Source organism: Lepidochelys olivacea (assembly GCF_965140295.1).
Source record: "Lepidochelys olivacea isolate rLepOli2 genome assembly, chromosome: 11".
Lineage (NCBI taxonomy): Eukaryota > Metazoa > Chordata > Testudines > Cheloniidae > Lepidochelys > Lepidochelys olivacea.
Window position 1 is genome coordinate 78,872,754 of NC_140421.1, and position 24,904 is coordinate 78,897,657.

Here is a 24,904-nt window from a genome sequence, read left to right on the forward strand (position 1 = left end):
TGAAGTGTGCTTACATATGAAATTTTCCTATCGAAATCCTCAAGTAAGAATTTAAACAACCAAAGAGTGCTTTGGTAGCTACACATTTTAAAGACAATGCCATGATAAAACATTTTAGATATGAAACCAAGAAGGAATGACACATCCTAATAGGTTTGTTTGTGAAAAATTAGCTTATGCATGGGATTTTAAGCATATTGAAACATGAAAAATTTGAAGAAGTGAGCCATTTTCAAGTTAGAGACCCAAAAACCTTAGAAACCGTTTAAGATGGTTATTTTAAAAGTGCTATAATTGGTGTCTGGCACATTGGACAGGCAATTTTTTTGTACTGTAAAGCAAAATGCATTCCTTTTGTGATAAGAATAGCTTATATAATAATAATAAAGCCTGTTTCTTATGTAGTGGTTTTCCTCAGCAGATTTCAAAGCACTCCACAATTTTTTAATATATTTATCCTCAGCACCTATGCCCAGTAGGGAAACATTATCAGCCCATTTTTAAAGATGGGGAACTGAGGCACAGAGAGGCTCAGTGACTTATCACCAGAGAGTTATGCTACTCTGGCTTCCAAGCATAGTATTAGGCATTTTCTGCAATGAATTGTGGAACTGAGAAACTGCAGGGAGAGACCTGAATAGAGGTTCAATGCCTGAGTAGCCCTGTCCAAAAGTGCTTGCCTTCCAAATTAGGCAATATACAGCCAAACGAAAGTTGGGGGGAGGAAGGAGAGAGTAAAATGTGATCACCAAAAAGGAGGCATAATTTAGATTGTTGAGGTTAGGCCTAATTCTTGGTCCAGTGGTCATTAATGATAATCAAGGTCAGGAACATACAGAAACAGTAAAAGAACAAAAATGGAGATACGCCCAGTGAGGTACAGTTGATGTAAGAATTATGAATTTCCTGATTTTTAATGGATTAAATTCTCAGACATAATTTTACATAAAAAGTTTTTTTTATTCTCAGATTCTAGATATATCAACTGAAATGTTAGTTTCAGATTTACCTCTCTCTCTTTCATTAGGAGCGCCTCCTGCTCTGCCTGTAACTGTTCCTTTAGCCCATGATCAGAACTGCCTTCAGTAGGTACTCTGTGCCTGGCTTCATCCAATTTAGACTGCAAGGCAGAGATCTGGATCAAATTATTGTACTGCTGCTGTTGCAATGCCTCTTTATCCTGCAAAACATGGATTTTAGTGTTAAGAACAATTATTACACATACATATTTAGAGAGAACAATCCTGTCAAAAATACTTTATCTTCTAAAATCGCTACAGTGAACAAGCACATAACCAAACAGATCTTTAAAAACATATAAATTAAAAAGTGGTGTCTAGATATACATCCAAAAATGTAACTAAGTAAATTTAAAAGCCAACCTGAGTCTGTTTTGAAAATTTTGCCCTCAGTGGTTTATAGATTCCAAGGCCAGAAGCAACCATTGTGCATATCTAGTCTCACTTCCTGTGCAACACAGGCCATAGAAATTCCCCAAATTAATTCCTAGGATATCTTTAAGGGAACCATCCAAGCTTGTTTTAAAAATGGTTAGTGATAGAAAATCCACCACGACCCTGGGTAAATTGTTCTAACTGTTAATTATTCTTACCATTAAAAAATTATACCTTATTTCTAGTCTGAATTTGTCTAGTTTCCAGCCACTGGATCATGGACCTTTCTCTGCTAGACTGAAAAGTCCATTATTAAATATTTGTTCCTCATGTAGATACTTATCAGTGATAATTACATCATTCCTTAATCTTTTCTTTGTTGAGTTAAATAGATTGAACTCTAAGTCAATCATAATCTTTTCTCATCTTTTAATCATTCTTGTGCCTCTTCTCTAAACACTCTCCAACTTGTTAACATCCTTCTTGAATTGTGGACACTAGAACTGGACACAGTATTCCAGCAGCAGTCAACCAGTGCCACAGTGCTAAATACTCAAGTAAAATAAACTCCCTGCTCCTTCTCAAGATTCCCCTCTTAATGGATCCCAGGATTGCATTAGCTCTTTTGGTCACAGTCTCATATCAGGAGCTCACGTTCTGTTGATTATCCACCACAATCCCCCAATCTTTTTCAGTCACTGCTTCCCAGGTTAGAGTCCCCAATATTCTAAGTATGGCCTACATTCTTTGTTCCTAGATGTACATATTTACATTTAGTTGTATTAAAACACAGTGTGTGCTGCCACCCAGTTTACCTAGCTATACAGATGGTTCTGAAACAGTCACCTGTCCTCTTCATCACTCCCCCAATGTGTGTGTCATTTGCAAACTTTATCAATGATGATTTTATGCTTTATTACAGGTCACTGATAAAAATATTAAATAGAGTAGGGCCAAGAAGTGATCCATGTGAGACCCCACTGGAAACACACCCGCTTCAGGATGATTCCCTGTTTAAAATTACATTTTGAGACCTATTATTTATCCAGTTTTTAATCCATTTAATGGGTGCCAGGTTAATTTTAATATCATTCTAGTTTTTTCATCAAAATGTTGTGTGGTACCAGGTCAAATGTCTTATAGAAGTCTAAGTATATAACATCATCACTATTACCTTTATCTACCAAACTTGTAATCTCATAAAAAAATGTCAAATTAGTTTGACAGGATCTATTTCCCATAAACCCATGTTGATTTACATTAATTACATTAGCTGCCTTTATTTAGTTATTGAGTTCCTTATCCATTATCTTGCCCAGGATGGATGTCAGGTTGACAGGTCTATAATTACCCATTTATCCTTTTTTAAAATTGGTACAACATTAGCTTTCTTCCAGTCTTAGGCAACTTCCCCAATGTGCCAAGACTGACTGAAAATCAACATTACAGTGAGCTCCTCAGCCAGCTCATTTAAAACTCTTATAAGTTATCTGGACCTGCTGATTTAAATATGTTTCAATACCTTCTACAGTACTAGACAACTCAATTTTTGACTACCCTAAAAGATGTTATTCTTTTAGCCACAGTTGCGTCTGTGCTCCACTACTCCATTTACTGTGGGTAGCACTTTTATTTTCAGAGATGAAGTGGCTTTAAGAAACGGAGGTTATTTTTCCAGGTATAGCTGACTTTGAAAGTTTAAATGAGCCTATGGGAGAACAACGTAAATTGTAATGTCAATAAATCTTAAGTTAGTAGCTGAAATGACAACACAACAAACCCCTTTTAACAAAGTATTAGATTGTTTTTGCTGTATCAGTCAGGTCTACAAGCTACAGTAGACTTTTTCTGGACTTGTTTTTTTTCTTGGAGTTTTCTTTTTAGCCTTTATCCGGTTCTCTCTCTCAATTATTCTTCTCAGGCAAAGGTATTTTCATTAGGGATTACAGGTTCCAGAACTACCATCAGATACCATTTATATTCAATATATGTTACAAGGGAAACTAAAAAGGAGATTTCAGATGGAGGCACTCTGTCTTCGGCTGAGCAAGCCCATTCCCTCTCTTACAGATCTAGTGTACCAGTGCCTCGATACATGTAGTTCTAACAAAGGAGCGACATTAACGTCTTTATATAATTTGATAAAAACTATAATAATAAAAGTAACATTAGGAGGCTGTCTTTCCTCATTCTGAAAAGCTTCAAGAACCAGAAGAAACTGAAGAAAATTCTTCAGATCCTACCAAGGAACAAGTCCACACAAAATCATAGAATATCAGGGTTGGAAGGGACCTCAGGAGGTCATCTAGTCCAACCCCCTGCTCAAAGCAGGACCAATCCCCAATTAAATCATCCCAGCCAGGGCTTTGTCAAGCCTGACCTTAAAAACTTCTAGGGAAGGAGATTCTACCACCTACCTAGGTAACGCATTCCAGTGTTTCACCACCCTCCTAGTGAAATAGTGTTTCCTAATATCCAACCTAAACCTCCCCCACTGCAACTTGAGACCATTACTCCTTGTCCTGACTTCTTCTACCACTGAGAATAGTCTAGAACCATCCTCTCTGGAACCACCTCTCAGGTAGTTGAAAGCAGCTATCAAATCCCCTCATTCTTCTCTTCTGCAGACTAAACAATCCCAGTTCCCTCAGCCTCTCCTCATAAGTCATGTGTTCCAGACCCCTAATTATTTTTGTTGCCCTTCGCTGGACTCTCTCCAATTTATCCACATCCTTCTTGTAGTGTGGGGCCCAAAACTGGACACAGTACTCCAGATGAGGCCTCACCAATGTCAAATAGAGGGGGACGATCACGTCCCTCGATCTGCTCGCTATGCCCCTACTTATACTCTGCTCGCTATGCCCCTACTTAGACTCAATGGGTAGTGATCAATGGCTCCATGTCTAGTTGGCAGCCGGTATCAAGTGGAGTACCCCAAGGGTCGGTCCTGGGGCCGGTTTTGTTCAATATCTTCATAAATGATCTGGAGGATGGTGTGGATTGCACTCTCAGCAAATTTGCGGATGATACTAAACTGGGAGGAGTGGTAGATATGCTGGAGGGGAGGGATAAGATACAGAAGGACCTAGACAAATTGGAGGATTGGGCCAAAAGAAATCTGAGGAGGTTCAATAAGGATAAGTCCAGGGTCCTGCACTTAGGACGGAAGAACCCAATGCACAGCTACAGACTAGGGACCGAATGGCTAGGCAGCAGTTCTGCGGAAAAGGACCTAGGGGTGACAGTGGACGAGAAGCTGGATATGAGTCAGCAGTGTGCCCTTGTTGCCAAGAAGGCCAATGGCATTTTGGGATGTATAAGTAGGGGCATAGCGAGCAGATCGAGGGACGTGATCGTTCCCCTCTATTCGACATTGGTGAGGCCTCATCTGGAGTACTGTGTCCAGTTTTGGGCCCCACACTTCAAGAAGGATGTGGATAAATTGGAGAGAGTCCAGCGAAGGGCAACAAAAATGATTAGGGGACTGGAACACATGACTTATGAGGAGAGGCTGAGGGAACTGGGGTTATTTAGTCTGCAGAAGAGTGAGGGGGGATTTGATAGCAGCCTTCAACTACCTGAAGGGGGGTTCTAAAGAGGATGGAGCTCGGCTGTTCTCAGTGGTGGCAGATGACAGAACAAGGCGCAGTGGTCTCAAGTTGCAGTGTGGGAGGTCTAGGTTGGATATGAGGAAACACTATTTCACTAGGAGGGTGGTGAAGCACTGGAATGGATTACCTAGGAAGGTGGTGGAATCTCCATCCTTAGAGGTTTTTAAGGCCTGGCTTGACAAACCCTGGCTGGGATGATTTAGTTGGGGTTGGTCCTGCTTTGAGCAGAGGGTTGGACTGGATGACCTCCTGAGCTCTTTTCCAACCCTAATCGTCTATGACTCTATGAAAGATATCAAGTGTGGAAGGTGTTTAGCTTTCTTTCCTGCCAGCTGCAGGTGGTCCAGGTGTCACCACCATACAACAGCATGCTTGAAATGCATGTCTGGTAGACCCATTTAATGTCCTGTTATGTGCTAGGTCAGTTGGCTGGAGGTGGTGGCTTCTTTTGATGATCTACAAAATGGAACATGATGGTCAGCTCACAATCTCTCCGAGCTGTGGCTGGCTCTGAAGAGCTAACAGTAGCAAAAGCAGTAAAATCTCTGGGTCTAAAGTAAGTAGACATGGCTTTGAATACACATTGCAAAAAGAGCTGTTGACTTCAGTAATACTAATTTTACATAGCATTTTTCAAAGTAAAACCACATGAGATCTGCTGAGGAACAGGCTGTATACGAATTAGGCATTCCGATGTAGTATTTAGTAGCACCTTCTCTAGCACCTGTAGGAACAAAAGGAGAACATACTACCCAATACATTTCTTGTGACTGCCAAAAATGTTCATTGCAAATAGTGGTTTTTTTCAGTTCTCAAAGTAAAAATTTGTTTCAAATTACCACTGTAATACTTGCCATTGGTACAAGACAGTAAGTGACATCTGATGGAAGAGACAAGGTGGGTGAGGTAAATATCTTTTATTGGACCTATTTCTGTTGGTGAAACAGACAAGCATTCAAGCTACACAGAGCTGTTCTTCAGGTCTGATGGAAGAACAGACACCGGAAATCTATATCCATTTCTCCCTGGCAAAGTAAGGCCAGGGACTGGCATAACTTGACTAGTTAAAAATCCCATATGGAATTGTCAGCTATAATCCCTAAATTACCCTCCACTAGTACATCCCACTTAAAAAAAATCTTTAAAAGTATTACTTGTGTTAGTTCAGTTTCCCTCTTCTTCATTTTTTGCAGTTCTTGTTCCAAACGGCTGACAGTCTTTGAGGCCTCAGTATTGGTGTGCTCCAGCTCTCTAATCTGCGCTGTTTGCTCCTCTATTTCTTTATCTCGAACTGTAACTTCCCGGTATTTCTGCTCCTTTTCTAACAACAGTTTATTGAAATCATCTGTTTTGTCTTTTATTTCTGCCTGCAAAGACTCTATCTACACAACAAGACAAATATATTACATAGATGCAACAAACAAACAAAGACATATTAAATATTTCTACAGAAAGGAAATATTCACTCTGTGGCTAATCCTAAAAATACATTATTATTGGCAGCCCCAGAATTTCATATGAGTCAGCATTAGTTATCAGATACCAACCGAAAGCAAAACTAAAATAAAAAAGGTAAAATGAGCCACCTGTAAATCTTGCTCTCTGAAGATGGTACCTTTTAAAAAGCCATAAATATATTAGCTTACTATTTACAGCAATCTAGAAAACCAGCAGCGCATTAATATAACAAAAGGCCCTGAAAATGGAAGTACTATGGATCTGTTAAGAATAAAAAACAAATTATTAGGTTTCACTCTGAATTGTGCATATCTCTTTTGTGTTCCATAAGCTATTACTCAAGGATCAATCATAACATAAAGCTGTTTTAATCTTACAGAAAAGCTTTTGAATAACATTTGCAAAAAATAGCAACACTTTCTCTAAGGCTGATTATGTTACAAAAATTTGGTCAAAATGATTTGGTTAATTCATCAATGCACAAGAGTTTAGGACAGAGGTCCCTAAGCTGTGGGGTGCGCCCGTGTATGGGGGCGCAGAAGAACATTCAGAGGGCGCGGTTTGGGCGCAGCACAGCCCCCACGGGGTTTGGAGAGGGAGCACCACCCAGCTCTGCTCCTAGCCCTGGCCCCGGCCCTCTTACCCCAGTCTGTGTCGTCCCGTCCCCACCCTGAAGCCACAGCCCCAGCGGGGACGTGGATGGGGAAAAAGGGGAACGAGAGGTAAAAAGTTTGGGGACCCCTAGGTTAAACAGAGACCTCTTTTTCTGAAGCACATCGTTCTTCAACTATAAATTTCTTTTTAAATGCTATGTTCCAATAGCTCCATGGTTATGATGCTGGCAATAAGGGAACGAACACTTCCACAACCTTCACTCTAATCCCAAGCCCTGAGATGGTGGTTCTGATCACCACCTGGCATTTCTTTTTTTCACAAAATAGCCCTATTAGATATTCCCCTATTTTAGAGGGTGAGAAAGTGGGCAAGTGTGGATCTGTTACAGTGATTATGTTCACAGAACAAGAACTTCAGGCCATTGTACTGTAGCGGAATTGTCTCAGCCAATCACAGTGCATATGTGCTATATATTCACTGACCTGCAGCCACACGTTTACTTCCAAGTAATTGCATAGCAACTATCTAGTTCCTTGCACTTTGATATGGTACTGACCACAAAACTCACTTCAGATTAACCACATATATTGCCAGCTTAATTTCTCACCCTCTCTCATACCTTTTGCATTCAATCCTGATGCTCTTCCTTAGGAAGTCAGAAGTAATCCACTACACAATGAACATTTTTTTAATTAGGTTGCAAATGTTCAGAACAGCAAATATAAGCTAATTTTTAAACGTATCATTCTTTCCTCATCTCTACATGTGCTGTTTTATTCGTGAGTAAAAGGCTGTTCAAAAACTTAATCTAACGTCTTTGACAGTAAACAAGGACATTTTCAAGCTGCTACTAGAATGCTTGTCATTTTGAACACATCCCAGATTCATTTCTTTTTATGATTTCCTTTTATGATCTTATGATTACTCAAGACTTATGTTTCTGGTCTGGCTTCTACTTGTTTTTGAAGGGGGGATACCCAACCCACACAAAATCAGCTTAAACTAAACAAGTTATTTGACCTACAAACTTTAAAGAAATATATGATTTAAGCTTCCTTGGACTGGTCACCTTAAACTTTCCTCTACCCTTTGCTGAAATATGTTTATAAAACAGTCTATATACCTGTTGACAAGATTTTCTAAATATATCAACATATCAGCATTCTGTCTTGAACACTATTCACAGGTAAAGGGAGAATGAAACAGCTAGAACTCCTAAGGGTATGTCTATACTACCCAACGGATCAGTGGGCAGCAATCAGTCCAGCGGGGATTGATTTATCGCATCTAAATCAACCCCCGAGTGCTCTCCCATTGACTCCTGTACTCCACTGGAGCGAGAGGCACAGGCGGAGTTGACAGGGGAGCGTCAGCAGTAGATCTAAGTATGTCGATTTCAGCTACGTTATTCACGTGGCTGAAGCTACATAACTTAGGTTGCACCACAACCCCCCGCCAGTGTAGACCAGGCCTAAGATGATAAACAGAAAATAGAGCTACATTAAACTTTGGGACCTTATACAACGACACTGACATATGATTTGTCTGGAAAACTCCACTGTCCTGAGAGTTTAATTGTTTATAATGGGTTTATTCTTCTACCATATGACATTTAAAGGTTTAGAATTCTACAGACTTGATACAGATGAAAAGTTAGAAATAAAGTTAGTAACATGTAACAACCATATAAACACAAAATATGTGAAAAGTGATGTCACAAATAGAACTGGATAGCTGAAGCATAGGGAAAATGATTCCATGCTACTTATTTCCCAAAAGTTTACATTTTCTTTTAACAGTATGCATTAGAACAAAAAATTGTTTTACAAGAGCAATTACATGAGGATGCATTTGATCAATAAAGCCAGAAAAGTGAAGTAGTTAGAAATAGAAAGTTAAATACAAAGCACTTTTTCCAAAGTAAGAGTTCTACAAAACTAAACATGAACCCCTACATGTAAATCAGTCTGAAGCAGATTTTACATTTGAGGAAGGCAAACAAGCAAAGCAGATCTGGATAAGGAGAAGAAATTGAGGGGGAAGGGAGAACAGGCATGGGGATGCTCATGCTATTTTTCCATACCTGGAGAGTCAATTCAAAGATCTGTAATGTTCATTTATGTGAGAGAAAAAAAACAAAACAAAAATTAAACTTTTAAATTGAATATTAAATTAACAAGCATCTGAAAAAAAAAAAAAAAAAAAAAGGCCAGATGCCATAATTTTTAGTGTCAGTATTTTGCTCTCTCTAAATCAAATCAACCTGATATGTTGGCAACACTTTACTGTAATACACGCATTCAAACATACCATTTCCTGCAATCTCGCTAACAAAACCAAAATTAAGACATGCGCCACCACTCATGCCACCAAAATTGTACTTCAGCCAGTTTTAAGAAAAAGTTGATTAATTCAGTACTCTGAATTTCCTAAAATTCTTGAGTAAATGATTAATACAAAGTGAGATATTCAGCAAACAAAGCAACAACAGATTGCCAAAAGTGGATTTACATTTGGATATTTAGTAAATAAATATAATAAACTAAAACATACACAGTCACTACCTGTGGTTTTACCTACCCCATATTGTCTGGGCTCTCCAGAAGTCTGGGATTTTCCTGACAATTTTAACTGATCTTCTAGTTTCTGAATTTCTTGCTGAAACTCATCACGTTCATGTTCTCGCTCTATAGCTTGTTCCTGTAAGATGAAAAGAATTGTTTTTCATTTTTGCTATGAGGAAGCTGATGTTTGCATTTTCCTTTTTTCCTGCATTTGCTTGGCAGTTCTAGAAGCCAGGTAAGAATTTACAGAGACAATAGGAGATTATTATTTCAATTTACAAAACAAATGAACAGCAGAAACATGGAAAGAAAAAGCTACTCTCCAGACTCTTATTGATCAGGAAATTTTTAAAAACAAACATCCATCCTTGGTTTTTACAAAGAGAAACACAAAGGTCTTATTTTTGATAAAACCAAAACTATCCTGGAAGAGACTGATCACAAAATAAGAGGAAGTGTTTTTCCTCTCCAAAGCTGCAGAAATTGGGTGTTGAGCTTGCTTACATCCATGAACTGTCGTTGACTTCTAAGCTGTTTTTCAAGGACTTGAATTTGCTGCCTTAAATCAGTAACCTCCAATGACTTCTTTGCCAACTTCTGATTTTGATCCATCTGTTCTTCAAGTTCCACTTCCAAAACCTTCATCTGAGAACGCAAGCTGGAATGGTCTTTCTCTGCCTGGCACTGCAGTTCTAACTTCTCTTTTGCTAAAAATTCTACTTCCTTTAGTAAACCTAAACACACACAATAGTAAGAAAGTCAGTCAGTCAATCCAGAAATATGCAAATCAAATGTTGTTTAAAATTATATTTTATGCATATAATACACACACACACACACACACACACAGAGCTACAACACATGTCAGTACCAAAGGGGAAATTTTCAAATACATAAAAAGAGGCACCCAACTCCCCTACTGTGTCTTTGAAAATCTTACCCACAGACAACAAAATAATTACATATGCAATATCAGCAATGTCCAGTGGAAATAAGTCACAGTTCATGATTACTTGATTAACCAAGACCAATCTATGGCTACAAATTGAGCTTTCAACGAACAGGATATACTGTTTGGAGGATCCAAACATAAAGGCTTTTTGGAAAACATCAAATTAAATTCTAACACTTATCAGTTGTAAGTAACCTGAACACAAAGATGAGAATCAAGAGGTCTAACTTTTAAATGTATTATACTTAAAAGGAGGGTGGTGAAAGAACTATTATTCTGCCTTTCAAATGTGCAATTTGTATCTTCATTATTTGCCAAGAAAGCTTTTCCTTACTGACAGGTTTCAGAGAAGCAGCCACGTTAGTCTGTATTCGCAAAAAGAAAAGGAGTACTAGTGGCACCTTAGAGACTAACCAATTTATTTGAGCACAAGCTTTCGTGAGCTACTGCTCACTTCATCGGATGCATTTTCCACTGAATGCATCCGATGAAGTGAGCTGTAGCTCACGAAAGCTTATGTAGCTCAGTTGAAGAGGAGCCGCCGAGGGAGGCACACGCTTCCAGCTCAGCTCACTGCTGGAACTGGAGCCTGCAGAAGACTTCTGCTGCCCTGAGGACACTTCCCAGGGGCCAGGTTTGCCAGACATGCCCGATGCTAAGGAGCTGCTGGGATTGTCACTGGCAGTATACCCTGAGGAGACTGAGGACAACTCTGGGGTTCAGGTACATGTGAGGGGGAGTATAGGAAGCAGCCAGGGGAACCAGACAACCATCTGGCTGTGGGGCCACCAGAGAGACAGTCAGAGTGTTGCAGGTGGATTCCCCGCTGACCCAGTGGCAGACCATTCTGCCGCTGTTAGGGCCTGGGACACCGTGGAGTTGGGAGGGCCCACATCCCCCGCTACCACCCCACCCTTGGGGTGGCAGTACTCCCCCTCCTTAGACCAAGAGGCCTGCGTTTGTTTGTCGCCCACCAGACCCAGGACGACAGACTGAGGGGCGTTCACCCCTGACAGAGCCCCTAGACTGTTTGCTGGGTGCTTAACCCATGCTGGTGCCCCGGACGGTCTGCTGGGTGCTTAATCCCGGCCTGGGCCCCATAGACTGTAGGTGGTGCTCGCCCTTCCCCGAGGGGGCCAGAGCACTAGATTGCAAGGCGCCCCGACCTGCCCAAAGGCCTGGGCCCCTGAACTGTCCCTAACTACAGTACCCCGCTTGAGGGCTGGAACTCTAGACTGCTTGGGGGCCTGCCTTGTCTACGGGCTTGGGACCCCAGAATCATTCGCTCTCTCCCAACTGAGGGTTGAGCCCGCGAGACTGCTGACTTAGAATCATAGAATATCAGGGTTGGAAGGGACCCCAGAAGGTCATCTAGTCCAACCCCCTGCTCGAAGCAGGACCAATTCCCAGTTAAATCATCCCAGCCAGGGCTTTGTCAAGCCTGACCTTAAAAACCTCTAAGGAAGGAGATTCTACCACCTCCCTAGGTAACGCATTCCAGTGTTTCACCACCCTCTTAGTGAAAAAGTTTTTCCTAATATCCAATCTAAACCTCCCCCACTGCAACTTGAGACCATTACTCCTCATTCTTTCATCTGCTACCATTGAGAACAGTCTAGAACCATCCTCTTTGGAACCCTCTTTCAGGTAGTTGAAAGCAGCTATCAAATCCCCCCTCATTCTTCTCTTCTGCAGGCTAAACAATCCCAGCTCCCTCAGCCTCTCCTCATAAGTCATATGTTCCAGACCCCTAATCATTTTTGTTGCCCTTCGCTGGACTCTCTCCAATTTATCCACATCCTTCTTGTAGTGTGGGGCCCAAAACTGGACACAGTACTCCAGATGAGGCCTCACCAATGTCGAATAGAGGGGAACGATCACGTCCCTCGATCTGCTCGCTATGCCCCTACTTATACATACTTTCCTGCTTTGATAGACTACTACTCCAGGGGGGTGACAGCAAAGAGGTGTGGCCTCCCTCAGAGATTGACAGTGAAGGAGGGCCACACACCCCTACAATTACCAACATCTAGAAATTCACTGAGGCAAGAGGATTCAGTAGATAGTGTTATGTCAACCTTTTAACTGTTTTCAGGTTTGTAAGTGCCCACAATAGAGTTTTGAAATAGATTTAAATGAAAAACAGACAAATTTCAGTCCCCAAATATCAGATTCATACTTCTCAAGGAAGAGTTTGAAAAAACTGGTGGACACAGCAATTTTATCCCCACCAAATTGTGAGTAACAATGCAGAATGAACTATATATTTTAACTGATGATTAGCGGAGTCTTTTTAGCTTCAAAATGAGTTTTACTGCCATCTGTGAAACAAAAAAAAAACTGCTTAAATGAGAATTTGAAATTTAAAAAAATTCTTACCACCTACCTCCTATTCAAAAAAGCCAGTGTCTGTATGGAATCTAATTAGGCCCATAAACTCTATGTAGAATTGGAAATTTGTTGCCAAAACTTAATATCTGATTGTGTATTAATGCAATATCAGTAACTGTACTCTGCTTTGTCGGTCTTATTTTTCTCTCCTTTTGGTGTTACAGAAGAGTCTGATTCTCAAAACATATAGATATATAATTAAGGTTAACACTAAGATTGTCAGGTCACTGATTTGACTCTGAGTAGAGAATCAAATTGATATTGTTTTATCAATACTAGTGCAAGTCATGCAATCCTTCTCGGGGGACTCAAAAATCACAGTAGAAAATGCTATGGTAGATTCCATTAGGAAGCTTATTTTTCATATCAACATAATGCAGCTTTGTTGGCTCGTCCAAAAATAATAATAAAAAAAATTTACGTTAAATCCAGTATGATTTTTATACAAATACCCGGCACTACAAACAATAATTCCACACAAGAGGAAGAGTACTATTTTAAATGTTAAAAAATTTGATTTGTTCAATTAGAAAAAAATAAAAAAGGAAATGCTCTAGCTTCGCACCTGTAGTAATAAGTAATTTGTTAGGCCTTTAACAGTTAACTTCTACAATAGCTGGAGTTTAACTATATGGTAAATTTCAAAACCCAGTCCTGTTACATATCACAGCCAGATTCTCAATCATGCGACAGGATAAGATTTAAGGGCAAGTGCCTAGTAGCCATGTGAGGGTAAGTCTACACTGCGCAAAAAAAAAAAAAGGTCCTGCAGGAGAGAGTCTGAGCTCAGCCTCACATGGCTTATGTTATAAATAGCCATGTAAAGGTTCCTGTTCCAGCTGGAGCTCAGGTTCTGAAACCTGGTGAGGGTGGGTTTCAGAGCCCAAGTGGGAACCTCCACATGGCTACTTTTAGCACTGTAGTGCAAGCCCACGCCTGTAGACCCGGCCTCTGAGACGCACTGCTGCAGGGTTTTTTCCTGCAGTGTATACAATCCCATAGTAGCATTTGAGAGAGAGCTAGAAGACATATTTGGGAGCTGGACAAACAAAAGGAATGGAGCTGCAGCAGTTGGAGACAGCTCAGCACTGCTCTCTCCCTATATCCTAGACTGTGATCTGCCAGATAATCCCACCTCAGTTACCTGAAAAATGCAGTCCCCCAGCTCATGTCCTTCCCGCATAAGCCTAGAGCCGTCCTAGCATGCAAGAGTATCCAAGGTCATACATTTTGGGGCTTCTCAGAAGAAAAGCATTGCTCCTGTTAATCTATCAGAGCCATATGTGTATTACGCACACAACCATGTATAGAGAAAGCGTTATGGCTGCATTTTCAAGCTAGCTCAAAATTTCTCATTTGCATATAAAAGCAAAACTTTTGTTTGCATTTATTTTAGCATGAGACTTCAATAGTCATTTAAAACCATTTGTCTCCCTTATTTTTCTGTTCATTCCTTCCTCTGAGAAGCCTGATCTCTTTTCCCCTATTTCCCTTCAGATTCATTTTTCCTTCTCTACCAATTTCCCTTATATTTTCTTTCAAGAGAACTCATCCTTCCCTTTAGTCCATTCTTATCTTTCTCCTCTTCTCCTCCTCCCCATTCCTACTCTCTCTCCATTCTGCTCCCACAATCCTTCTTCCACTTCCTTCAGTTCTCTTTCATTCACCATCTCTAGATCTCCTGCACTTGGTGTTTCTACATTTTAAAAATACATTTACCCTCTAAGAAACCCAGCGCCACACCATTAGAACCTCATAGCATATTTATAAAACATTTTTGTCTGCACAAAACAACGATTTTTGTTGCTTATAATTGCACTGTGGAATTTAAGACGGACATCAGCAGACTGATATCATTTAATAAATATTGATTAAGTTTTTTACATAATTCAAGTTTAGTGATTTTTGTTAAATTGTGAAAGTAATGTCTTAAACATGTCCACATTATTAATAATGTGGAAGATATATTACTAATAATTTACTGGGCATAGTTCTGAAGTACTATTCCTCTTTGTTAGATTAAATTCAAAGTCATTAATTAATTCACATAATTTCTCATGAAGTCACACTCTGTTACAAACCTGAATCTTCCTTTTGTGCTACATTAGCAACAGGAACTCCTATGAATAGAAACACGTACAAGACAAAAATAGGACATTTTGATTCATTCCATCTTCCATCTCACTAATGAGTTTAACACAAGATAGGGATAATGCCAGACTTTGTAGCATTCCTAAAGGTAACCTGTCTCAATGTGGAGAAGTAGTTGCTAATCATATATGCTGACCATGCACTACTGTTCTTATATAGCTCATTTTGGGTACAATTTTGCCAGGCACCTGGCCATCTCTTTACTGAGGTCCTGTATCTATTGAATTCTTTCATTTGGCAATTCTTCCCCCAAGCTTCATGTGTTTCTTACTTTTTTTTTTGCTAAGTGCTCAGGGCTCTTTTAACCTCTAAATCAGTCGTACCAAAAATTGTGTAGAGCTAGAGTACTAATTCCATCACTGAAAAGCACTTCAGAGACCCTAAAATAACTGTACAGTGATATCCTGACATTGCATTATTTCCAGTGGGACACATGACCCACAGCCATAACCACCTGGCAACATAAAGATCCCAAAACAACATCCATGTGTCCTGATATGATTACTATGTCCCCCTTTGTGGACGTTTGAAACTCAGTCATCCTATACATGGCAGAAAATACTGTTTCTCCTTTCTCTCCCCCCCCCACTAGAAGCACTGGTCGGGGCAAATATTCTGGTGGACCTTATGTTGTAATCAGTCCATTGCTTGCTCAACCTAAGACCAAGACGAACAGTGAGAGCTCAGCAGAGGCCTGCGGAGTCTACAAGTGGAACAAGTTAGTGTCACAGCCACCACAGGTTATTTTCACTACTCAAGACTTAAGATTTTCTTCTGAAGGATATAATTTTCTTTCCTCAGATACCATTTCTGAGATTTTGATACAGTGCCTCCTTATCAGCAAATAGAGACAAAACAGCAAGACTTTTGATGGCATCATCCTGTGAGAGGAATGTGGGGTTGCAGGAGCCAGAGAGAAAGGAAGAACCATGGGGACAGGGCAGAGGGAGACAGGAGATGGAGGGGATGGACAGGAGCAGAAGGGGTAGGTGTCAAGAGACAGAGGTTGGAGTGGTGGATAGGAGTAGCATAGGAGGAGAAAGGCAGGAGCCAGAACAAGGGGTTGGATAGGAGCAGAAGGGAGAGGGGGCTGGTTGTAAATAGAAGTAGAAGAGGAGAGGTGCAGAGCCTGAAGGTTCAGGAGGCAGACAGGAGCAGAGAGGAACAGGGCTTTTGAGGGGAGGGTGGATAATTGGGACAGAAGGGTCTAAAGCATGCCTGAAATTGAACCCTGTAGTCCTGAGACTCTACATTCCCCTGCTGTCAGCAAACAGCTGTCTAGAGTCCAGATCATTAAAGCCTCCTCCTAGTTGTCCCTCCTAGATTGCTTGCCCCAGGGTTTTGACTCTCTGAATTCTAGTCTGTAGGCAGTTTACAGCAGATGCCCATTACAATTTATCCTGCATCTTTAATTATTTTAGCCTTATCCAAGATATTTAACCACTTCCTTCATTTTCAGTCCATTTCCTTGGTATTGTAGTGGTGTTCCAGAGCTTGTCTACACTACCGCACGGGATCGATCTAAGATATGCAACTTCAGCTATGTGAATAGTTTATCTGAAGTCGACATACTTAGATCTACTCACCGCGGTGTCTTCATTGCGGTAAGTGGACAGCTGATGCTCTCCCATAGACTCCGCTTGCGCTCCTCGTTCTATATGAGATGTGATAAATCAACCCACGCTGGATCGATCGCTGCCCGCCGATCCGGTAGGTAGTGTAGACAAGCCCCTAGTGACACAGGTCTACTTCTTTCCCTTTCTCTCTTGCCTATGCTCTATCAGTTAACTAACATTTTAGTTAACAGATCTTAATTATCAGTTACATCCCCTTCCATTCAGTATCACATTTAGTTCATCATACTTATTTTTCTATACTCCTTCCATTTGTCACTAGACATTGGAGTACTCCTCATTAACAGCAACATCATCTTATTTCTAAAAACAGAAGTGTCACGTCTGGGTTTATTTCTTTTTCAAGTTAACTGGAAGTCTCTGCTCTACCCTTTCCTGTCCTGAGTTATTCAATCAACCATTATACAAAAGAAATATCAATAAATGTTATTAAAGCATTTCTTACCAACTTCTATTTCTCCTACGTTGGCAGCCAGAGCTTTCTTTTGACTTATGAGCATATCCCGCTCCTCACAGAGTATTGCCTGTTCCTGGGTTAGCTTCTGAAACTGTTCCTGCAGGCTCTCCAGTTCCAAAACAAGGCGTCGTTCAGACTCTTCTTTCAGGCTCATTGCCTCTTCTAAGGCTGCTTTCTCTACTACATAGCCTTCAATGATACCTAAAATCCAAAGGCAAAAGTGAACTAAAGGAGTAGACACTGAATTTCTTACATAAAGTACTATCAACTAACTATTGAAACCATCACCAATAGGAAGGGAAGGTTACTCACTTTGTGCAGTAACAGATTCTTTGAGATGTGTGTCCCTGTGGGTGCTCCACTTTGGGTGTTGGTGCATCCCAGCACAGCTGATCGGAGATTTACAGTAGCAGTGTCCGGGCGGGTCATGCATGCACAGTAGGTGGGTCGCAGTGCACACAACCTGAGCCCTCCAGTTCCTTCTCTACTGCAGAGTCCCTACTGCGAACTCCGAAGTAGAGGGCGGGTAGTGGAGCACCCACAGGAGAGACATCTCGAAGAACCTCAGTTCCTTCACAAGGTGAATAACCTTCCCTTCTTCGAGTGCTGTCCCTGTGGGTGTTCCACTTCAGGTGACTGTACAGCAGTGCCCCTCAGATGGCTGTGGGGACTTCAGGTTCATTTGAGTCATTGAGGTAAGTATTATGAGGCCCACTATGGCATCAGCCCTGGAGTCATGAGTGATTGCATAGTGTTCAGCAAATGTGTGGATGGAGGCCCAAGTGGCCGCCTTACAAATCTCTAATATTGGAACACTATGTAGAAATGCTATTGAGGTTGAAACAGATCTAGTAGAATGTGCTCTAATGTGTTCCGATGGTTCTGTATTCCAGACACGATAGCACATTTGAATGCATGTGGAGATCCAGTTAGACAAATCTCTGAGTAGATACTGTGTCTCCTTTTGAGAGCTCAATAGTAGAGACAAAGTCTAGGAGAATTCCGGAAGAGTTTGGTCCTTTCAAGGTAAAACGCTAGCACATGTCTAACAGCTAGTGGGTGCAGGGTGGCCTCTCTTGGATTCCCGTGAGGCTTAGGGTAGAATGCAGGGAGATGGATTGGTTGGTTCAGATGAAATGTAGATGTAACCTTTGGTAGGAATTTTGGGTGCAGACACAGCATGACCTTCTCTTTGAAGAATACTGTGTATGGAGGATCAGCCATGAGCTCACTCACCCTTCTGGCAGAAGTAATAGCGACCAGAAAGGCCACTTTCATGGATAAATGTAGCATGGAACAGATGGCTAATGGTTTGAATGGTGGTCTGGTGAGGCATTTCTGCACCAGACTGAGGTCCCACGTCGGGGTAGGCCGACAAAATTCTGGTTAAACGTTCAGGAGACCCGTGAGGAAGCGTTTAGTAGTTGGGTCCATGAATGTCAAGGTTCCATCCATCTCCTGATGGAACTCTGTAATGGCCGCCAGATGAACTTTGATTGAGCTCATAGTTAAACCTGAACTTTTCAGCTCCAGTAGGTATTCCAGCACTAGTGGTACTGTAGAAGCCGTTAATTGTCTTTCTTGATATCAGGCGGAGAACCTCTTACATTTTTGAAAGTAAGTATTACGCGTGGTCATCTTCCTGCTGTTTAATAACACGTGTTTAACTTATTCTGAGTAGGTTAGTTCACCATGATGGAACCATGTAGGAGCCATGCTTGTAAGTGGAGTAGCTCCAGGTTCAGGTGAAGAGTACGACCGTAGTGCTGAGACAGCAGGTCTGGACGAGGACGGAGGTCTTGTGGGGCACATATCGCCATTCGCATCAGATAAGGGTATCATGCTTGTCTGGGCCATGTCGTGACTCTGAGGATAACCTTGGCCCTGTCTGTTCGTATCTCATGTATCATGTTTGATATCAGTGAAATCGGTGGAAATGAATACGAGTCATGCCTCCCATTTGATAAGGAAGGCGTTCCCCAGTAATCAGAGTCCTGCTCATGAACAGAACATTGCGCATTTGCAGTTCGTTGCGGATGCAAACAAGTCGATGATGGGAATTCCCCATCGGTTGAAAATGGATCTCAGAACTTTGCCATTCATCTCCCATGTGTAGTCTTGAGAGAAGAACCCACTGAGTGTGTCCGCTGTCACGTTCTGAGAGCCAGGCAGGTAGCATGCCGAGATGTTTATGTAGTGTTATATGCACCACTTCCATATTTTATGGCTTCAGTGCATAGCGAGTGTGAATGCAGGACAGTACAATCCCATATTTGAAGGATGACTCGTACATCTGAGATAAGGTTTGAGAGAGTTATGAATCTGGCCTGAGGTAGGGAAGTCTTGGCTTCAGCCGGAAGGCATGGGATGCATTGTCCTAGGGATGGGGGTTCCATGACCACCACTCCCAAGAGAAGGAGATGGGTGGTGGTGGTCGGGGACTCCCTCCTAAGGGGGAGGGAGTCATCCATCTGCCGACCAGACATGGAGACTTGAGAAGCGTGCTGCTTGCCTGGAGCTAGAATCCAGGACGTGACTGAGTGTTTGCCGAGACTGTTGAAGACCTCAGACCGCTACCTCTTCCTGCTTCTCCATGTGGGCACCAATGAAGCTGCCAAGAATGATCTTGAGCGGATCACTGCAGACTACGTGGCTCTAAGAAGAAGGATAAAGGAGTTTGAGGCCCAAGTCGTGTTCTCGTCCATCCTCCCTGTTGAAGGAAAAGGCCCAGGTAGGGACCGTCAAATTGTGGAGGTGAATGCGTGGTTATGCAGGTGGTGTCGGAGAGGGGGCTTTGGATTTTTCGACCATGGGATTTTGTTCCGGGAAGAAGGATTGCTAGGAACAGATGGGATCTACCTAATGAAGAGAGGGAAGAGCATCTTCGCAGGCAGGCTTGCTAGCCTAGTGAAGGGGGCTTTAAACTAGGTTCACCAGGGGATGGTGACCTAAGCCCAGAGGTAAGTGGGAGAGTGCGATACTGGGAGAAAACACAAGGAGTAGGGTACAAGACGGGAAGCTTCCTTATTCATACTGAGAAAGTAGGGCAATCGGCTAATTTTCTCAGGTGCATGTGCACAAATGCAAGAAGTCTGGGAAACAAGCAGGAAGAATTGGAAGTCCTGGCACAATCAAGGAACTATGACGGGATTGGAAAAACAGAAACTTGGGTTGCAGTTCAAATGACTGGAGTGCTGTCATGGATGGGTATAAACTCTTCAGGAAGGACAGGTACAGGAGAAAAGGTGGAGGAGTTGCATTGTATGTAAGAGAACGGTATGATTGCTCAGAGCTCCAGTTTGAAACTGGAGAAAAGCCTGTTGAGAGTCTTTGGGTTAAGTTTAGAAGCGAGAGCCACAAGGGTGATGGCATGGTGGGCGTGTGCTACAGACCACCACACCAGGAGGATGAGGTAGACGAGGCTTTCTTCGGACAACTAACTGAAGTCTCCAGATAACAGGCCCTGGGGGACTTCATGGGGGACTTCAATCACCCTGACATCTGCTGGGAGAGCAATACAGCAGTGCACAGACAATCCAGGAAGTTTTTGGAGAATGTTGGGGACAATTTCCTGATACAAGTGCTAGAGGAACCAACTAGGGGCCATGCTCCTCTTGACCTGCTGCTTACCAACAGGGAAGAATTGGTAGGGGAGGTAGAAATGGATTGCAACCTAGGCAGGAGTGACCATGAGATGGTTGAGTTCTGGATCCTGAAAAAAGGAAGGGGAATAGCAAAATACGGACCCTGGACTTCAGAAAAGCAGGCTTAAAGTCCCTTAGGGAACTCATGGGCAGGATCCCCTAGGAGGCTAATATGAGGGGGCAAAGAGTCCGGGAGAGCTGGCTGTCTTTTAAAAAAGCCTTACTGAAGGCGCAAGAACAAAAGATCCCGAAGTGCAAAAAGAAGCAAATATGGCATGCAACCAGCTTGGCTTAACAGTGAAATCTTCTGTGAAATTAAACACAAAAAGGAAGCTTACAAAAAGTGGAAATTTGGACAGATGACTAGGGAGGAGTCCAAAAATATTGCTTGAGCATGCCGGGGTATAATTAGGAAGGCCAAGGCACAACTGGAGTTGCAGCTAGCAAGGGATGTGAAGAGTAACAAGAAGGGTTTCTACAGGTACGTTAGCAACAAGAAAAAGGTCAGGGAAAGTGTGGGACCCTTAATGAATGGGGGAGGCAACCTAGTGTCCGATGATGTGGAAAATGCTGAAGTACTCAATGCTTTTTTTGCCTTGGTCTTCACAGAAAAGGGCAGCTCCCAGACTGCTGCACTGGGCAACACAGCATGGGGAGTAGGTGAGCAGCCCTCAGTGGTGAAAGAACAGGTTAAGGACTATTTAGAAAAACTGGACATACACAAGTCCATGGGTCCAGATCTAATGCATCCAAGGGTACTGAGGGAGTTGGCTGATGTGATTGCAGAGCCATTATCTCTGAAAACTCGTGGTGATCGGAGGAAGTCCCAGATGATTGGAAAAAGACAAATATAGTGCCCATCATTAAAAAAAGGGAAAAAAGAGAATCCAGGGAACTACAGACCAAGTCAGCCTCACTTCAGTCCCCGGCAAAATCATGGAGCAGGTCCTCAAGGAATCCATTTTGAAACACTTGGAGGAGAGGAAGGTTATCAGGAACAGTCAACATGGATTCACCAAGGGCAAGTCATGCCTGACCAACCTGATTGCCTTCTATGACGAGATAACTGGCTCTGTGGATATAAGGAAAGCAGTGGACGGGATATAGCTTGACTTTAGCAAAGCTTTTGATACGGTCTCCCACAGTATTCTTGCCAGCAAGTTAAAAAATTATGGATTGGATGAATGGACTATAAGGTGGATGGAAAGCTGGCTAGATTGTCGGGCTCAGCTGGTAGTGATCAATGGCTCGATGTCTAGTTCGCAGCCGGTATCAAGCAGAGTGCCCCAGGGGTCAATCCTGTGGCAGGTTTTGTTCAAATTCTTTATTAATGATCTGGATGATGGGATTAATTGCACCCTCAGCAAGTTCACAGATGACACTAAGCTGGGGAGAGAGGCAGATATGCTGGAGGATAGGGATAGGATACAGAGGGACCTAGACAAATTGGAGGATTGGGCCAAAAGAAATCTGATGAGGTTCAACAAGGACAAGTGCAGAGTCCGGCACTTACGATGGAAGAATCCTATGCACCGCTACAGGTAGGGACCGACTGGCTAAGCGGCAGTTCTGCAGAAAAGGACCTGGAGATTACAGTGGATGAGAAGCTGGATATGAGTCAGCAGTGTGCCCTTGTTGCCAAGAAGGCCAATGGCATATTGGGCTGTATTAGTAGGAGCAGATCGAGGGAAGTAATTATTCCCCTATATTCGGCACTGGTGAGGCCATACCTGGAGTATTGCATCCAGTTTTGATCTCCCCAAACACAGAAGGAATGTAGAAAAACTGAAGAGAGTCCAGCAGAGGACAACAAAAATGATTGGCGGGCTGGGGAACATGACTTATGAGGAGAGGTTGAGGGAACTGGGATTGTTTAGTCTGTGGAAGAGAAGAATGAGGGGGGATTTGATAGCTGCTTTCAACTACCTGAGAGGTGGTTCTAGACTATTCTCAGTGGTGGAAGAGGACAGGACAAGGAGTAATAGTCTCAAGTTGCAGTGGGGGAGGTCTAGGTTGGATATTAGGAAACACTGTTTCACTAGGAGGGTGGTGAAGCACTGGGTGACCTAGGGAGATGGTGGAATCTCCATCCTTAGAGGTTTTTAAGGCCCGGCTTGACAAAGCCTAGGCTGGAATGATTTAGTTGGTGTTGGTCCTGATTTGAGCAGGGGATTGGACTAGATGACCTCCTGAGGTCTCTTCCAACCCTGATATTCTATGGTACCTTCTTCTCTTCGCAGGTGGGGTATAAATCACCAAAGTGCGGATGGTGGCCCAAGAGTCCTTCATCGTATGAAGCACCTCATCAGTTTTCTTTGAGAAAAGCTTTTCTCAATCAAAAAGTAGGTCTTCTACCTTTGTTTGCAGTTCCTCGGGTATATGCAAGGCCTGTAGCCAGTATCCCCGGCACATCACTACGGCTGTGGCCATGGTTCTGGCTGTGGTGTCTAGCGACGCTTTTAGGGCTGTTCTGGCTATCTGTTGACCCTCGTTGATGATGGCTTGAAATTGTGACCTTTTCTCCTTGGGGAACTCTGCTATGAACAAGCTAAGTTTCACATAGTTATCATAGTAATATTTAGCTAACAATGCAGAGTGATTGGCCACTCTGATTTGTAGGGTGCCTGAAGAATAAACTTTACACCCAAATAGGTAGAGTCTCTTGTGCTCTTTCTCCTGTGGTGTAGATTTAAACTGTGGTTGCTTGCCGTGTTGATTCGCAACATTGACCACTAAGCTGTTGGGGGGGGGGCAGATGTGCAAAGAGAGTCTGCCCCTTTTGCATGTTGGCAGAATTGAGGCTGGTGTCTGCCAGACAGTCTCCGCTGGTTCCAAGATGGCATCGTTGATAGGACGAACGATCTTGGAAGTAAATTATGGTTGTAGTATTTGTACCAGCTTGTGCTGGTTTGTCTGCACCTCCTCTAGTGGTATTTTCTGGCTTGAGTGACCCACTTAAACAGTTCTTGAAACTGCTTGAAATCTTCTCCTGAAGTTGGCAGTGGGGGCCTAGCAGCCTCATCTAGGGAGGAGGAAGTGTTGTGAGCAGGAGAGGTAGTTTCTTGGTCTGTGCCAGTTTGTGTCCTCGCCTATGTCCTGAGCCTCCGTGGCCTGCAGTGTGGGAGAGGCAGGATTAGAGCGCAGTTCATATCTGTACGCCATGTGTGACCTGAAATGTGGACCTCTGTAAGAAGCCCAGGGTTCCCAATGTGCCCACTGCATTGGGAAGGCCTCAGGGGAGTACATCCATGGTGGTCTGCACCATGGTTGAATTGTCTAGTGGTATCTTGGTCCCATATGGCTCCAAGGTGGTCGGTGTTCTTTTGGTGGGGAATAGTGTAGTGAGAAGGTGTTTTGCTCCTGCATCTCCTCGTCTTCGCTGGAAAATTGTGAAATGTCATGAGAGATGTTGGGATCTCCTCCATAGCCTGTTGGGGAGCCCTCGGTACAGAGTATTGGGGAGTGCGGTGCCAACAGTATCACCAACTCTTTCTGGTGCAACAGAGACCGTGTGGTGCCAATGTCTGGATCATCAGTGCCATGAGGTCCACTCTCACCAGTGCACGCGTCAGTGCCGACAAATGCTGTGGCTGTTTAGTCAGTGCGGTCGGTGCCGACTTGTTTTTCTCCACCAGTGCCGACTGTGTTGTTGGTGCTAAGGGCGTAGGCATAGTGCCTGAGGAGATGCTCGGTGCCAAGTCCCTTGCAGGTGAACTTGGTGCCGTGGAGGAGGCATGTCTTTGTGCCTCGACTCTGTCTCCTTTGCTCGGACTTTGGCGTTGCTGGAGGTGCCTGGAGCATCATAGGTGCTCCCACACGCATATGTCGGCATCTGGGGTAGCGACCTGGCAGGAGACCGCCTGTCTTTTCACAGTACTTTCTGCGGAGAATTTTGAGCCCTCTTTTTTGGTCTTTCATAGGGTACGTCTCCTTTTCCAGTTTGAGGAGTATCTGGAGAGGCAGTCTGCTTGTCCAAATCGGATTTGAGGGATTTCTCCATTAAAATCATTTTTAGCCGGAGATCCCTGTCACA

At 42.8% G+C, this 24,904-nt stretch overlaps 1 protein-coding gene across 5 annotated transcripts in view; it reads right to left on the reverse strand.

Moving 5' to 3' along the window:
- The window catches only part of PCNT (pericentrin), a 233,547-nt gene that overhangs the window by 70,711 nt on the left and 137,932 nt on the right, over positions 1-24,904 (reverse strand). For 4 of the 5 annotated variants that reach the window (XM_084644031.1, XM_084644033.1, XM_084644029.1 and 1 more), the window contains 6 exons: positions 17,216-17,428; positions 10,147-10,376; positions 9,659-9,778; positions 9,162-9,182; positions 6,160-6,387; positions 1,010-1,180 (listed from right to left, as the gene is read on the reverse strand). In XM_084644031.1, coding sequence (XP_084500157.1) covers positions 1,010-1,180; positions 6,160-6,387; positions 9,162-9,182; positions 9,659-9,778; positions 10,147-10,376; positions 17,216-17,428 — 983 coding nt within the window. The remainder of the gene's footprint in view (positions 1-1,009; positions 1,181-6,159; positions 6,388-9,161; positions 9,183-9,658; positions 9,779-10,146; positions 10,377-17,215; positions 17,429-24,904) is intronic. The other variant, XM_084644030.1, reaches the window with a different exon arrangement.